Source organism: Zootoca vivipara, chromosome 14 (assembly GCF_963506605.1).
Source record: "Zootoca vivipara chromosome 14, rZooViv1.1, whole genome shotgun sequence".
Lineage (NCBI taxonomy): Eukaryota > Metazoa > Chordata > Lepidosauria > Squamata > Lacertidae > Zootoca > Zootoca vivipara.
In genome coordinates, this window is record NC_083289.1 from 43,615,335 (window position 1) to 43,633,175 (window position 17,841).

The 17,841-nt window shown below is 46.4% G+C and overlaps 1 protein-coding gene across 2 annotated transcripts in view; it reads left to right on the top strand.

The window, feature by feature from the left end:
• The window catches only part of TECPR1 (tectonin beta-propeller repeat containing 1), a 42,949-nt gene extending 36,535 nt beyond the window's left edge, over positions 1–6,414 (top strand). For both annotated transcript variants that reach the window (XM_035132311.2, XM_060282498.1), the window contains 3 exons: positions 840–946; positions 2,675–2,794; positions 4,748–6,414. In XM_035132311.2, the coding sequence (XP_034988202.2) occupies positions 840–946; positions 2,675–2,794; positions 4,748–4,948 (428 nt within the window). In that variant the 3' untranslated portion in view covers positions 4,949–6,414. The remainder of the gene's footprint in view (positions 1–839; positions 947–2,674; positions 2,795–4,747) is intronic.
• The last annotated feature ends 11,427 nt before the right edge of the window (positions 6,415–17,841 follow it).

Sequence of the window (17,841 nt, forward strand, 5' to 3'; positions counted from 1 at the left end):
GATTCAGATATCCAAACATTTGGAGTTTGCCACTTACTTACTCGTTTGTGTTTTGATGGTTGCCCACAACCATTTCAGGAGAGAAACCAGGGCGGGAGGGAGAGAAATCAGACAAATCACGGATTAGAAATGTTCCCATAGGAAATAATGGAAATCATCAGCTCATTATGTGAACATTCGCCTAATGATCGATTTCCTGAGAGTGCATGGTGTTCAGAAAGCAGGATCTGTGTGTAATTTTGTTCCCAACCCAGGGGGTGAGAGCCAGGGGTTTCTGCAGGCTGCCAGTGGGAATTTTCTTGCATGCAGCCAATGTTTGCAGGCTTCTTCTCCCCCTTTCCCACCAGTTGATGGGAAGGGGGGAAGTAAGACTTTGCCAGCTCAGTGATCAGCAGTTCAGGAACCCCAAAAAAGTTCACTGCTTCTGCATTACAGGATTGTCTTTCGACTTTTAAAGTACAGTGGTCCCTCGACTTACGAATTACTCGACATCTGTAGGTTTCGACTTACAAACGGGACAAATGGCCGCACGCTTACGAATTTTTCTACATCCGAACGGAAACTGTTGGTGGCTTTAAATGCAGTTTTTTCGACTTGCGAATTTTTACATGTGATTTTTTTCGACTTGCGAATTTTTACATGCGGTTTTTTCGACTTGCGAATTTTTCCGAATTTTTTTTTCCTATGGGAAACTGAGTTTCGCCTTCCGAACTTTTCGACCTACGAATGTGCATTCAGAACGGATTAAGGTCGTAAGTCGAGGGACCACTGTATGTTGTTCACAAATGCAAGAACGGGTCAGATAACCTCATGCCCATGCTGAACTTTTCCTTTTGTAGGTAATCTGTGGTATCGCCAGGGCATCACACCAAGCTACCCTCAAGGCTCCAGCTGGGACCACATTTCAAACAACGTCCGCAAAGTGTCCATTGGGCCTTTGGACCAGGTCTGAGTGTGCCTTCAAAGTATCTCTTTGGAACAATGACTGAAGGGGACACGATAAACTTGTTTTGTAAAGAATTGTTCACTAAGGTTGTTTATTGACCTTAAGGAAAGGGCATAGAGCACCCTGGTCTGTGGTGACTAGTGCTTATAGTAAGACAGGGAGGTCCGACAGTAGGTGGCGCCAGAGCCAATGACAGGCGGAGCCAACTCATTCTGGTTTTGCCCCCCATCCTCTTCCCTGCTGAGTTCTACAAGGGCAGCACTAAGGAGGATGAAGCAGACAGCCAGGGCCCACCCCTTGGGCCCATAAGTAGGCAGGTGGGGGCCAACTGAGAGCAGTTGGTGGGGCAAGGGCACACTTAATAACAATAAATTTATTATTTATATGCTAGCCATTTGACTGGGTTGCCCCAGGCATTCTGGGTGGCTTCCAGCAAAATATAACAACACCATCAAACATTAAAAGCTTCCCTATACAGGGCTGCCTTCAAATGTCTTCTAAAAGTCAAATAGCTGTTAATTTCCTTGACGTTTGATGGGAGCATGTTCCACATGGCAGGTGCCGCTACCGAGAAGGCCCTCTGCCTGGTTCCCTGTAACCTCACTTCTTGCAGGGAGGGGACAACCAGACTTAACCCTCATGGACCAGCTTCCACTGATCCTGGCCCAGCCTTTGAGAGAGGGAAAGAAAGAAAAAGGGGTTGTGGAAAATTGTAGCGTGGCGCCTTCCACTTCTTCCTGTTGGTTTTAGCAAGTAATAAAGCAAGATTTAATTCAGGGGTCCCCAGACTACAGCCTCTTTTATGCAGGCTCTTTTATGCGGCCCCCGGGGACGCCCGCTGCCGCCGCCTGCTCTTACCGACACGGTGCGGCTGCCTACTTCCGACCCAGAAAAGCGACGGAAATAGCTTGTGTGCACGCACAAGCGTCATTTCCGGTGTACTTCTGGATCGGAGGAGGCTTCTGCACATGCGCACAAGCTATTTCTGGTGCTTTCCAGGTCAGGAGTGTGCCAGAAATAGCGTATGCGCATGGGTGTGCACAGCCATGCGCGCATGCACTCCCGCACCCCCGCGCGTGCTCCCCCACCCTCCGTCCCACCACACAATCAGTGTGGCAGGCATCTGGCCCAAAGCCGGGTAAGTTTGGGGACCCCTGATTTAATTGCTTGGCGCTTCTAATTCATTCTGCTCTGTTGTTACATTGGAATGGTCCCCATGATGCGATACAGCTATATCAGAGCGCATCTGCGTGGTGCCTGCTGGATCTTTTGGACTGCGATTCCCATCAGCTCCAGCCAGCATGGAGAGTGGTCAGAAATGAGGGGAGCAGAGGCGGTTTTAGGGTAGTCACACAACACCTGGAAGGCCAGAGTTTCCCCATCCCCAGTTTAAAGCCACTAAACATTTTCAACCCAGCCTGAACGAAGATCATCGCGTTTGCGACATGCGAGTTTGTCTCGTCTCTTTCTGTATGCATGTTTGGGGAGCTGGCTGCAGCTTGCCAGCTCCTAAGCTGCACCCAGAATGAAAAATCTGTCCACATGCATAGATGACCGCACCTGGGAAGCATGTAAATTGCTACATAGGCGTGCCCTCCTTTTGCACAGGGATTTTGGTAATGGGCAAAGCAACCCCCTTGGTTGGTTGTTTTTAATATTGGTAATCCATGGTGTAGGAAGAAATCACATGGTGTGCAAGGCATCATCAGCCCTATTCCTGTTTTCTAGGTCTGGGTGATAGCTGACAAAGTACAAGGGAGCCATAGCTTGAGCTGTGGAACGGTCTGTCATCGGACGGGAGTCCAGCCAATGGAGCCAAAAGGCCATTCTTGGGACTACGGCATTGGGGTGAGTACCTTCAACAGCACAGGACCACAGTTCCTCAAGGATCAACTTCTGAGGCCCTTCTTTGTGTTCCTTTTCCACAAGAGGTCCAGAGGGTGCCAACGCAAGAACCTTTTCTGCAGTGGCTCCCGGCTGGGGAAAGCTCTCCCCAGGAAGGCTCGCCTGGCGCCTTCATTATACACCTTTAGGCAGCAGGCAAAAATGTTCCTCTTCAGCCGGGTCTTTGGTTGATCGACATCCAATGGCCTTTTAAATGTGTTGTGGAAGTGGGGGTGATTGGTTTGTTTCTGTTCTCATTTCTGTTACGGCTTTTGCGTTTGTTTTTTTTACTGTAATTTTATGTTGTGATCGGCCCTAGGATCTACAGCAGGGCTCAGCAAACTTTTTCAGCAGGGGGCCGGTCCAATGTCCCTCAGACCTTGTGGGGGGCCGGACTATATTTTTTTGGGGGGGTGGGAATATGAACAAATTCCTATGCCCCACAAATAACCCAGAGATGCATTTTAAATAAAAAGCATACATTCTACTCATGTAAAAACACCAGGCAGGCCCCACAAATAACCCAGAGATGCATTTTAAATAAAAGGACACATTTTACTCATGTAAAAACACACTGATTCCTGGACCGTCCGCAGGCCGGATTTAGAAAGCGATTGAGCCAGATCCAGCCCCCAGGCCTTAGTTTGCCTGCTACAGGTATAGGGGCTGTATACTACTACTACTACTACTAATAATAATAATAATAATAATAATAAAAGACACAAACAGCTGGAATTGGTTAGGGCCTGCTGATTTTCCAGGCACCATTTGGAGAAAATATGTAAGCAGAGCCCAGGTAGAACAGCCACATGTATAGTTGACAGGTGCCTAGACTGTATGTATGTACACACACACACACACACACACACACACCCTCTGCACCAGGGGTTGCCAGTATGATGCCTACAGGTACACACATGCCCACAAAAACATTCCCCTGGTGTCCACAGGGTCTTCTCCACCTGCTGAAATTAGGACTGAAAGAAGCATTCCATTTATAGCAATAGAGCAGGTTGCTTGGTTGCAAGTATGTGCGATGCCCGTGATATATATTTTATATATGAATTTTCTGTTTTATAATTTAGAATATTCATTTAGACAACCTTAAAATATCAATGACTTCCCTCCTTCTCTTTCCATGGTTCATTTTGCATAACATAAATCCCTGCCTATTTTATTATATAAACTAAACCATTCAGTATTCCATTATTACTTCCATCAAAACTTATTTACACTGTTGAATTTATATTAATGCTGCCAACGTTTTCAAGTGTATACAATCCCCCCATATATTCAATAAACATTTTCCAGCCTTCTTTAAACCTATGTTCTTCTTGTTCTCTTATTCTATAAGTTAGATCCGCAAGCTGCGCGTATTCCATCAGTTTTAAGTTGCCATTCTTCTTTGGTTGGGACCTCGCTCATTTTCCAGATATTTTCCCTGGCTTGTATATCTGCCCACGGGTCCATTTACAAGAGAAAAGGGTGCTGGACTTAAGTGGGCCATTGGCTTTTATCCAGGAAGACTCTTCTTGTATTCTTAAGAGCAGGCATAGGCAACCTTGGCTCTCCAGATGTTTTGGAACTCCAACTGCCATGATCCCTAGCTAACAGGGCCAGTGGTCAGGGATCATGGGAGTTGTAGTTCCAAAACATCTGGAGAGCCAAGGTTGTCTATGCCAGTGTTTCCCAACCTTGTGGCCCTAGATGTTTTGGGACTACAACTCCCATCATCCCTAGCAAGACCAGTGGTCAGGAATGATGGGAATTGTAGTCCAAAAACAGCTGGAGGCACAAGGTTGGGAAACACTGGTCTATGCCTGCTTAAGAGGCTCCTCTTGTCCGTGTTGTGTAGCTGCTGCACAGCAGACTCTTCTCCAAACATGTGGCCGATTTCTTCTTTTTCTTCTTTGGCAGGGAGGATGGGAACACATCACAGTAAGAGCCAACGCCATGGAGAGCACCAAGGCTGTGGCCCAGGAAGCCTCTGCAGGGCATCCCGCCGAGCCCAACAAAACTGAAGCTGGAGAGAGTGAAGGAGGAGGAGGAGACCCTCCCCAAAACACCGTCTTGGTGGACACGGCTCAGGGCTTGGACCGGAACGCTGTCCATTGTTAATGCGCTCCATTCTCTATAGAGACGTGGGTGTAGCATTTTGCTTCCTCTCCACTCACTTCACGCACTCCCAATCGGTGTAAAGTTTCAGTGGATCTGTGCCTGTTTCTGAACACACTCGTCTCGCCCGGACAGAAGAGGGAGTTGAGTATTCGTGAAGGCTTAAGGAGTCCAAGTCTGCCTAGTTATGTGGTTGGCTGTAGACCTTTTGTTTATTTCAGTGGGTTTTGGGGAGACTGTCATAGAGACCCCCATGCAAGCCCCCCTTGAAACACGGAGGAGTTTGCACAGCCACAAGGCTCTGCAGATCAGGGCCCTGGATCCAGGGAGTCAAACCTGGTCCTCTCTGAATGCCGCAGGACTCCAGCTCCCATCAGTCCCAGCCAACAAAGCCAATGGTTGGTGATGATGGGAGCTGTAGTCTTAACAACAGCAGCTGGAGAGTCCCACATTGGCTTTCCGTCCTTTAGATGCATTGTTCATTAGAACTGGATTTTTCTAAGTGAACATTTTTTATGTTTGTTTTTGTGGGAGGGCGTTGTCGTTGGGTCCTTTTTGTAATTAATTTATTCTCTTCGTAATATTTATTATATTATGCACAGCACTGCCGAATAGGCTACAATGATGCCGGATCTGCCCAATTAAGCTGAGCCCCCCTTTTTTTTAAGCAGCTGCTATGAAAACTGAGACAAATGTAAATAGGACTCTGACGTCCTGGTCCGTCCCGTCCCCCCACAAGCCCTTTCATCAAACATGTGAAATGATGATCCCGCTGATTTCATTGGATCTGCTGTGTGAGGTCAAGTTCTTGACCGGCGAGAATCCCTCCCCCCTTTCGGAGGTGATTTGCTGAAACTGAACCTCTTAGGGTTAATTCTGTGTAATGTGCTTTCTTCTTTTTCTTTTGTTAGTGCCAGTTACATCTGCTCTAAAATAGTAGCAGAACAAAGTTAAGTCAGCAGCACTGGTCGGCAACTGGCTGCCCTGTGTCAGTTGGTGCCCATGAAAAATCACCAGCACATCTTCTAACAACTGCAAGTGGGGCAAGCACAGATAGAAAGCATATTGGGTGCTCCTGCACCTCAAAGCTCCTTGCCACCGCTCACCCACTTTAGATACTGCGTCCTTTGCCAACCTGGCACCTTCCATATATAGCCCAATAACATGTGGAGGTCACCATATTGTTGAAGGCTTGGATCAGGCATCCCCAAACTGCGGCCCTCCAGATGTTTTGGCCTGCAACTCCCATGATCCCTAGCTAACAGGACCAGTGGTCAGGGAAGATGGGAATTGTAGTCCAAAACATCTGGAGGGCCGAAGTTTGGGGATGCCTGGCTTGTAATTGAGGCAGAGAGCCAAAGAAGCCTAACTCCTTGCCCCTTTTGAATTGCCCTACCAGCCAATCTAGTTGCTGATCACAATCACTTACCTGTCTTTGGATTTTGGAGGTCGGGCTGGCCTGTAATTAGGGGAAAAAGAGGAAGGTATATTAGAGGAGTGAGGAACCTGTGGCTCTCCAGCTGTTGCTGAACTACAACTCGGCTTAGCCCCCAACAAGTTTGGCCCAGGGGTGATGGGAGTTGTAGCTCAGCAACATCTGGTTGGGCCAAAGGTTGCCAACACTTGGGTTTACTGCCTTCTTTTTTAAAAAGAGGAGAAGTACATTTCCTCGTGCAGTTTAATAACAGAAAAAATGTAGATCAACTAATAACAAAAGATGATCGACACAACTTCACTTCTTAAAGCATTAGTCACTTATACCAGGTGTGGATAAACTTTGAGCGTTCTTGTTCTTTGCTGCTTATTTTATCTCTAGCTCTTCTCAAGATGCACTTTAAAATTAGACCTTCCTTTTCAAAGGGGAGAGAAAAGATGCACGCTTTGCTCCTTGTTTGCTGCAGCAGCAAAGCAGTTCACAGGAGCCGTTTGGGCGTGAACCATTGCGCCGCCACACCGTTTAGTGCTCCCAGTCCAGCTCTGATCTTTCGCAGAGCTTGGGAGATCTGTATTGCCACGAGTGAGGGACCTTGCCAGCCACGTAGGGCAGGCCACAGAATAATCCACAGTTGCCCCTGCTGCAGAACGTGCTTTACGAATTTCTGCTTGATCCAGACAGTCAAGTTCCACGTTCTGCATAATGATGTATAGCCTGGCCCTAAATCAGTGCTGGTAGAAGCCTTCCTAGACGATACCACTTCATGTTGGAGCCTTTCAAAGCAGACCTATGACTGCCTCCATGCATGCGCCAAAGTGGTGCAATGGAGGCGCAGCTGTGCCGTGCAATATTTTTGATGCATGGTTCAACACGGACAGCCCAATCTTGTGTTTGCTGAAAGGGCCTCACAGGGGCTTCTTCACTGGGGCTTCCTCCAAAGCGTGGCTGCCCCTAGGCCTCATGCTGGATGCAAGTCAGAATCGAAAGCAGGAAAATGATCAAAAGTTTTAAGTTTATTGCTGGGACTTTGCAGGTTGCAACGCTTGTAGTTTTCATTTGTAGAAAAAAAACGGCAACAAGAACTTTGTTGCTACCGTAAGAATGCAGAAGGCACATATTTTTGCCATCGCAGAAGCCTCATCAGAGCAACTATTAAAGGCACAGCAGCCTTGATCAGAAAAGTTGCTGTTTGCTGGACATCTGAGCCAAGTAGAGTCTAGAAGAATGTAATAGCTGTGAGAGTCGAGGGGTGGCATCTGAGTTGCCAGCTACGCTGTCCAATTATCCAAGGAGTGGGAAACCTTTGGCTCTGCAGATGTTGCTGAATTGCGACTCCCATCACCCCCTGGACATGGGCCATGCTTGTTGCAGCTGATGGGAGTTGTAGTTCAGCAACATAGGGAGCGGCAAAGGTTCCCCACACCTGAATTATGAGGCCAGTGGATTTAAGCTGGTCTAAGGAAAGACCTTGCTTTAAGAGACAGATGCTTTGCTGAAGGGCCTATTCTGCACCGCAGGAATCCCGGGATTAATTTTTCATTGACTCCGAGCCAGGAGGACACTTTGCAAGGGTGAAGTTTACATTCTGCATCTTTCTCGGTCCCGTGTGATGGCATGTGGGAGAGGGAGCGAGCGAAATTGCACTGTGGCATGGTTTTAGAGCAATTCTATATTTGAAGTAAATCAGTTAATGTCGCATGTCCTTCCATTTTAGAGAGCTTCTATATGTAAACGTATTTGATGCCAAGTAAAAAAAAAAAAGCGACGTTTCACAATCAAAGGTGAAGACTCTGCAGCCTGCCTCTTTCTTTCTCTCTCTCTCGTGCTCTCCTCTTCCCTGTCAACCTTGCCCACTTTGGAGCAGTTGGGGGTGGGATCCAAAGTTGTAGTTTTTTTATGTTGTTGCTTTACCCCTATGGTTGTTGTTTTTTAGCTCTGCGGTTATAAAGAAATATCTATGGGAATTGCACAAATCTCCGGTTAACATGATGCGTTTAGATCAGCGGTGGGAAACCTCACATGCGGCCCCCGAGACCTCTCCAACTGGCCCTTGCAACTCTCCTGAACCCCTCACTACCATTGCCTATGTGCCCTGAATGTTTTTAGCCTGGCTTGAAGTTTGATAATGCCTCTTTCCTGCCTGGGTGGAAGACAGAGAGGGGAGGGTGTTGAAACTGGGCCTACAGTACCAAGACAAAATCTACACTCTGCCCATTTTTGCCTCTGGCCCAGTTGCTGGGAATTGATCGATTATTTATGTACAGTGGAACCTCGGTTTTCGAACGTAAGCCATTCCGGAAGTCCATTCGAGTTCTGAAACATTCAAAAACCGAGGATCAAAGCCCTGTCAGCAAGTTCAATGGGGAAGCTGTTCAACCTCTGCGCCTCAGAACAGCGCCTCGGAAGCTGTTCAACCTCTGAGGCACATTCGAAAACGGAAGCATTCAGTTCCAGGTTTTCAGCATTCAGCTCCCGAAACATTAGGCAGCCGAGGCGTTCGAAAACAGGTTTGACTGTATTGGATTTATGTATTTTCCGCCTTTCTGTCAAGATCCCTAAGGCAGTTTACAGTTTGAAATCAATAAAAACAAATGCCTTATTTTTCCTTATACAACACCCCCCCGTGTATAAGACACCCCTTATTTTGGGGGACTCAAAATTAAGAAAATGGGGATATTGCCCCCGTGTATAAGACTACCCCCCTCTTTTAACATTCTTTTTAAGTAAAAAAAAAAGTACAGTACATTATATATGAGTGACAGACAGTGTCCTTTCAGGTTCCCCAGAATAGTTTGGAAAACTTCGTATTTATTTATTTTTAATTGGCACTCCAGGGTTCTTTAATTGCATAAATACTTTTCCTCCAAAGTTGGCATTCTTAAAAGTAACCCAACCTCAGAGTGCCAACTTCCCCTCCAGCATTTTTCTCCCTCCAGTGTTATTAAGAAGCAGAGCCTAACAAAGGCAGAGCTGATATTTACTCAAGGTAGGTATACACTTTAAGCAGTACGCTCTGTACCACTTGCTAAACTGTTAGTCTAGTGATCGCTTTGCCAAAAGCATTAATAACTTTGTCTTCCCCCAGCACAAGGACACTGTTATAAAGTAGGTAAGATGATATCTTTTTTCCCCCTTTTTGGTTCTCTCAGGTTAAATTCCTGCCTGTGAGAATTAGTCAACTCCTCAAGTTTCACAAAGCTGTATTTTTTAATATATATATTTTTAAAGGAGAGAATGTCTAGATTTTGTTAAAAGCTAAGCTTTGGAAACCAACCTTCAAGCTAGACTTGCGGGTGCTGAGTTCGAATGCCATGTCATCCCTTGCCTGGAAGGAGGACTCCATATTGACTACACAGTGTCAACAGTGTGATGCAGCAGCTAAAAAAGCCAATGCAATTCTGGGCTGCATCAATAGGAGTATAGCGTCTAGATCAAGGGAAGTAATAGTACCACTGTATTCTGCTCTGGTCAGACCTCACCTGGAGTACTGTGTCCAGTTCTGGGCACCACAGTTCAAGAAGGATACTGACAAGCTGGAACGTGTCCAGAGGAGGGCAACCAAAATGGTCAAAGGCCTGGAAACAATGCCTTATGAGGAACGGCTTAGGGAGCTGGGCATGTTTAGCCTGGAGAAGAGAAGGTTAAGGGGTGATATGATAGCCATGTTCAAATATATAAAAGGATGTCATATAGAGGAGGGAGAAAGGTTGTTTTCTGCTGCTCCAGAGAAGCGGACACGGAGCAATGGATTCAAGCTACAAGAAAGAAGATTCCACCTAGACATTAGGAAGAACTTCCTGACAGTAAGAGCTGTTCGGCAGTGGAATTTGCTACCAAGGAGTGTGGTGGAGTCTCCTTCTTTGGAGGTCTATAAGCAGAGGCTTGACAGCCATATGTCATGAATGCTTTGATGGTGTTTCCTGCTTGGCAGGGGGTTGGACTGGATGGCCCTTGTGGCATCTTCCAACTCTATGATTCTACACTTGCATTAGTGTATGCCCAAAGTTCTGTTGCACATAGCAGAAATTGCACAGCGTTCTTTTGAAAATAAAGAGTTGGAAAGCGTCACAAGCCCAAGCCCAACATGGGGCTCGAACCCACAACCCTGAGATTAAGAGTTTCATACTCTACCGACTGAGCTATCCCAGCCTGTCAAGCACACAGAACAGCAACTCCTTGGTATTTTTCCCATGTGCCTTCTCCAGAGTAACCCTTGGAGCCAATCCTCAGCAGCTGACTCACCTCATTTCACTCTCATTGGCTCCAATCTGTTACTAAAAAAACCACCTGATTGGTTGGCTCTAAGATACTGGAGTCTGAGGATGGATCTACACACATGGAGGGAAACGCTATAAATAAGTCAGAAATTAAATCATTATAGCAAAAGAAAAAAACCGCTATGGAAAATTACATATATATTTTTTACTCCCCACCGCCATCTGGTGTTGCATGCTTATAACACATTCAAAATGCTGTGTTTTGATTAATGTAGCTGAGTCTGGAGACACTGCTGCAGAAATTGTAAGAGTTATTCAGCCCTTCCTTGTGACCCTGGCCACTACACCTCTCCTGACCACTCATCAGCCTGCCACAGAGCTACTTCCGCCCTGTGGATTACAGTGGATGGCAAGCACACCTTTGCATAAGCTTTCTAGGGCTATGCATGTACAGAGGATATAAGCAAGATACAAACACAGCCACATGCTTCCAGGAAAAGCCTTTTAAAATGACCCGGACCACATTCGAGCAAAAGTGAGACGAAACAGTGCAGATCTGTGTGCACGTCTTCTCGGATAACAGACTTCCATTGACTTTAGTGGGGCTGGTCGAGTCCCGAGAAAGTCCTATTGAAAGCAACAGAAAGCAATTCCTTAGCTGCTGCTCGGCGGTTTAATGTTCTGTCACATCCAGTTAGACATTGGCTCTGGCTTTCTCTCTCTCTCTCCTTGGCTTGCATCCAAAGTTGTGTTGGCCAATCAGATGTGACATTTGAACTTAAAATGCCACTCGAATACAATCCAGGGTTCTGTATGTGCGTGAATATAGACGAGAGATTGTCTATAGGAAAGGATCAAACACTTGGTGGCAGATCAAGTTCCCTGCGGATCCTATTAAAACCATTTTGCCTGCAGTGAGGGCTACATTGTTCATGCTCATTTTGCATTCTAATAGCCCTTTTCCTGTTCTTCCTAAATGATGCAGATGATTTGACTTTTCGCAAAGGTGCCTTTGCCATAATCTCTTGGGAGCAAACAATGGTGACCTTTCTCAACAATTCTTCCTGCTGTTCTTTCTCTCTTGCTTGTTTTGTGTGTGTGTGTGTGTGTGTGTGTGTGTGTGTGTGTGTGTGTGTGTGTGTGTGGTCGTCTGCAGCAGCAGCGACAGTGCACTTAAGTAATTTTAGAGCCACGGTTACCAGTGTAGTGCCCCTAGAAGTTGTTCAACTACCGGTACTACATACAACCCCCATCCAGTGGTGTAGTGGCAAATTCAGGGTCCCTTTGTGCAAGTTGCAGCCCTGCCCCTTCTAAGGGTATGCAAGAATTCTATAATACAAAAGTGATAATTAGGGGTGCATTGCAACAACCATTGCAGATCTCCATTTGTTGCCTGTCCGCTAGGTCTACTATTGTTCCATGCACGTACTTGGCCAAATGATTTGGAGTGCTCTGACATCTTCTTTTGGAATGATTTACAATGTGTTTTGCATGAAGGTCCATTGTACATAACAGAACTTGCACACCATTCTCTTGAAAATCGGGTCCTCCCTAACAAGAGGGACCTGGTGTTGCGGTGCGACCTGGCAACCGGACCCTGTGTTGTGGGTGGGTATGTTTGGATGGCCACAACACCCTATTGGAGGTCCCTCCATGCTGGGTGCAATTAGACCATTGGGATGCCAGCTAAATTCTATCGAGGGAGCTCTATTTAAGCCCATGCATGTGTCCCTGAGCTTCCTCTTTTGGGCCAGTGCATCAGAACACCCACCCACCTCTCCCTATTTTTAGGGCTTGCACACATGACCTTGCTATGCCGTCGTGTGTCGTCTGTTGTTGGGACCAGGGCAAGGCAGGAATTTTCCCCACTTGGCTGATAGGCTGGTGCCATTTGGGTTTCGCCTGCCACATAGCAAATCGTCACAACTTGTAAGGTTGTGGATAGGCTCTGGTTCAGGTGATAGGGGTGGCAGAGCGGTCTGGCCATTCCTATGTGATGGGTATTCTGTTAAAGAAATCCTGGGACTCTTGGCTGGTCAACCCTGAGAGGGGTTGTGCCCGGAGCCAGAGTCCAGGGGCGCATCTGGCTGGTGGACTGGCTTGACCCTGCCTTTCGCTATGCCGGGTGTTCACCCAAAGCTGACCTATGGTGTGCCCTGGGTCAGCAAGCATGCAGGGAGCTAGTCAAACCAGAGCCTATGCAACCACTCACTAGATTGTAATCAATAAAGTTGTGGCCTAGATTCTGCCCAAAAACAAACCAAAATTTGAGTCTTGTCTGAATTTATTTGGGGACGGTTAAAAGGTCTACACAAGGGACACAGGTGGCACTGTGGGTTAAACCACAGAGTCTAGATCTTGCTGATCAGAAGGTCAGTGGTTCGAATCCCTGCAACAGGGTGAGCTCCCGTTGCTTGGTCCCAGCTCCTGCCCACCTAGCTGTTCGAAAGCATGTCAAAGTGCAAGTAGATAAATAGGTACCGCTCCAGCGGGAAGGTAAACGGCGTTTCTATGCGCTGCTCTGGTTTTCCAGAAGCAGCTTTTTCATGCTGGCCACATGACCCGGAAGTTGTCTGCGGACAAACGCCAGCTCCCTCGGCCTATAGAGCGAGATGAGCGCCGCAACCCCAGAGTCGGACACGACTGGACCTGATGGTCAGGGGCCCCTTTACCTAAAAGGTCTACACACGCAACGGAAATGCCCTGTGTTCCTAAATGCTTAGCTTTCAAGCATATAGAAACAACAACTCTTTGGTGTTTTAACCGCATGCCTTCTCCAGAGTGGCCCTAGGAGCCAATCCCCAGTGGCTGACTTAGCGGTACCTCATGTCACTCTGACTGGTTCCGATCAGCACACAAAGGGTGAGAAGACTTCTCAGTGGCCGAAAGATCCTTTTCCACGCTGGTGGGGCAGCTCTAGGACGCTGCAGACTGGGACCCTGCTGCAGAAATAGTAATGGGTTTCCCGCAACCCCAGACCACAACATCAGACGTAGCCAGCATGGCCAGTAATTGGGAGTGATGGAAGTCATGGTGCTAAAACGGGTTATACCCTGTTTTAGATTCCTGATGTAATGGTATTATTCATGAGGTTGTAGCCGTCAGGGAATGTTCTGAAGACGAGGACTGGGGAATGCATTCCATGGCAAACCAGCTTCTCTCTGATGGAGAGCTGGAGGGGGGAAAGTGCCCCCCTTGTCCACAGTGTGTTCAGAAGCAGAGAGAGAGGGAGAGAGAGGGGGGAGAGAGAGGGGGGGAGGGAGGGAGGAGCTGGACAGCTAAAGGGGGAGTTACCCAGTTACGATATAATGACAACAGAACCAGAAGGGAGGGGGCAGTTGGTTGAGATGGCACTTGAGAGTGTGGGGGACTCCCCTTCACCACGGAATCAGAGGTCCGAACGCATCAGAGAGCAGAGGAGTCAGAGGGAGGGAGGAACTTCCCATTGGTGCCCTAAAATGCTGCGGAAGCTGGAAGGAGGATTAGACTAGCCAGTTGGCCTCCTTGTGGAGAGCTGTGTATTTTGTGTTTGCACCATGATGCTGTAACAAAAGGACTATAAATCTATCAACTGCTCGTTAATTCTTATCTGGGAAGTTACCAAAGGGAGGGGAGGACTCTCCACGCCTGACACCATTGTTAGACCCATTGTAGTTCATGGCACCAAGCTAGTCGTGTCAATTAATTCCAATAGGTGGGCTCTGAGTTGGACCAGCGTTGGAGACTTGAGTCAGGCCAATGGCTCATCTACTCCAGCATCCTCTTCTCACGATGGCCAGCCAGATGTCTATGGGAAACCCACAAGCAAGACCCAAATGCAATAGCACTTTCCCTGCCTGGTTTCCAGCAACTGGTGGAGGCAGACTATAGCCATTGTGGCTCGTAGTCACTGATAACCACCTCCACAAATTTGTCAAATCTTTTCAATCCATCCAAGTTAGGGGCCTTCGCTGCCTCCAGTGGGGGTGAGTTCCATAGTTTAACTAAGCACTGCATGAAGAAGTACGTTCTTTTGGCTGTCCCAACCCAACGTTCAGCTTTACTGGGTGTTCACATGTTCTGGTGTTTTGAGACACAGAGAAAAAACCTGTCTCTCTCCTCTTTCACCATGCAATGCATAATATCATACACTTTGATTGAGAGCAATTGCTCTAAATCAAAAAGTCCTATTATAATCTATAATAGATTAGAATTAGTGGAAGTGAGGGAGATAAAATAGAGGTTGTAGATAATACAATGGTGTGAAATAAGTATTGATAGAAGTTAAGGACAATTTAATTAAGAAGTAAGACCTAGATAGAATATAAAAGGATAAGATATAAAAGATTAAAGAATTAAGGTATAGTTAAAGTAACAATTAGAATTTATATAAGATTTAGAGTTTACTACGGAGGAAATTAAAGAATCGCAGAAGGAGGTGGAATGAGGAAGTCAATAGATTGGAAATAAGGGTTATAGTTAGAATTTTTGTTTTTGCATTTTTGTATTTTTTTTGTATTCTTGTTTTTTCTTTTTTATGTTTTGTAATTTTCTTTGTGTGTTTTGTATTTTGGTATGTTTTGTTGTTTGAGAAAATCTTTAATAAATACATTTAATTAAAAAAAAATCAAAAAGTCCTAAATGCTTCAAGCATTTATCTCCTGGGTCATCTTAATCTCCGGGGTCATTTTCACTGTGCTTTGCTGAACGTTTTCCCAATTCCACAATACCCATTTTTGAGGTGTGGTGACCAGAAGTATACGCCCTGTTCCCAACGTGGTCACACCAAATATTTGCATAACGGCATTATGAAAGCCTCAGTTTTACCTGCAATTCCTAATAATCCCTAGCAGGGAATGTGCCTTTTTCAACAATTTCCTTTTCCTTCGCAATGGAGCAAGCGATATGTCTCTCCCAGCTTCTGGTTCTCATAAGCGGCATCGGTGAAGGATTTTGACAAACGGCATTTTTAAGGCAGCGTGATAATGGTGATTTATATTAGCAAAGATAAGAATAACTTTGGATATTCAGTGCAGCAAGACGGTGTGCAGGGGTGTGTGAGAGATTCTTTGTATTAGCTTATGCAAATAGGGGCTGCATCCTGCACCCCTTCCACAGGTGATGGGGTCGTCAGTGCACAGATATGCGCCTGTGGGACATTGGTACATATTTATTTTCAAAACAATATCTGATAGGCTAATCTGACAGCAAAGACCCTTATTAAACAGAGGATTATAGATATAGAAAGACAGAAGGATTTGAGTAAAGTACCTCAGTTTCTGATTGAGGAGGAAAGGAGATACTTGGCCCACCCAGCCAGATATTTATTCCACCTGGAAATACCCTCTCATAGAAGAGCATTCACTTTGGCCCGTAACCGCACAATGCCTTCAGCAGTTCTCCAGGGGAAGTACAAACGGATCCCCTTATGTGAGAGATGCTGCCTATGCGGATCAGGAGAAATGGAATCTGTCGGCCATATACTTCTGCGATGCTGCTTCTACGAGGAGGAGCGAGGCGAGCTTATCCACACTACACTGGCAGAACTACCTGCACGCTCGGATAATTTCTATATAGAGTGGCTTCTTTCTGACGCTAACTAATGTGTCAGCGAAGGTAGCCAAATTCTGTGCTAGAGTCATAAAAATTCGGTCTAATCTAACTAGCAGTGTCCAAATATCTTCAGAACATCTTCAGGACTACCGTAGCTAAAGAGGACCCAGTGTTATTAATTGCTGTAGTAACACTCCTTTTAATCAGTTTTCTTATAAACAATTGTTAAAACCTATATTTATTGCCTATTTTTAGATTATTACTGTTTTTCCTTTATTGTTTTATGTATTGCATATTTATGTGTGCTGGTCAAGAACCGTAATCAATCAATCAATCAATCTGATAGGCTAAAGAGGCCCTTCCTAATTAACTGGGCAGCAGCATTTTTTTGAGGTGGGAAGATGGTATTAATGGAAGTGCTAAGGAAAAACCCCAGCAGCTATTGATGGTAAGGCATTGCAGAAAGTTGGACCAGACTGTTGTTGTTTAGTCGTTTAGTCATGTGAGACTCTTCGTGACCCCATGGGCCAGAGCACGCCAGGCACTCCTGTCTTGCACTGCCTCCCGCAGTTTGTTCAAACTCATGTTCGTAGCTTCGAGAACACTGTCCAACCATCTCGTCCTCTGTCGTCCCCTTCTCCTAGTGCCCTCAGTCTTTCCCAACATCAGGGTCTTTTCCAAGGATTCTTCTCTTCTCATGAGGTGGCCAAAGTATTGGAGCCTCAGCTTCATGATCTGTCCTTCCAGTGAGCAGACTAGGCATCCCCAAACTTGGCCCTCCAGATGTTTTGGGACTACAATTCCCATCATCCCTGACCACTGGTCCTTTTAGCTAGGGATGATGGGAGTTGTAGTCCCAGAACATCTGGAGGGCCGAGTTTGGGGGATGCCTGGACTAGACAATTCTTGGTGGGCCACAAGTTCCCCACCCCTGGGGATGCATTGATGTAGGGATGTCCAACTGGTTGATTGCAATCTACCGGTCGATCGCAGGGCATTCCTGGTCGATCGCATGATCCTGAATGATCCCGCCCCCCCCCCAAAGTTCAACAACCGGCATTAATGTATGAATGTGGCAAACCCATTCACAAAGTCATATAATGAGGCAGAGAGCCAGGGTAAATGTAACAGGCTGCAGCCTCAACCGCAGCCACAATTCCAGTTTGGTTTTCAACCGAGGAGCTTTCACGTCACAATAACAGCTGCGTGCAGAACTGCCCTCTCTCTCTCTCTCTCTCTCTCTCTCTCTCTCTCTCTCTCTCTCTCTCTCTCCCTCAAAAGAAGCCCATGTTTGTTTACTTTGCAATTAAAGTATTTCAGAATTGGTTTAGCCTTGTGTTTGACTTTCCATGGACTGCAGTAAAATGTGTGTGTGTGTGTGTGTGCATTTGCGCATTCCGGCCTTTCCCACAAGGCACCTTTACAATATGTTGGTTTGCACCAAACAAAAAATGTAAAAATCCTGCAGATGTGCTTGGTATCACTAAAGGTCGTTCCAGATGGTACTCTGTGCCCCTTTCAAACCTGCAACAGCTACAGCTAAATGATGGAGAGCAATAGACCAAAGGAGACTGGGCTGGAGGGTTGTCTGAGAGAGAAAGCTGGAAACTTGAACGTGAGAAGCTCCAGAGAGAGAGAGAGAGAGAGAGAGAGAGAGAGAGAGAGAGAGAGAGAGAGAGAGAGAGAGAGGTGTTTAGTTCTGTGCTGCTCTG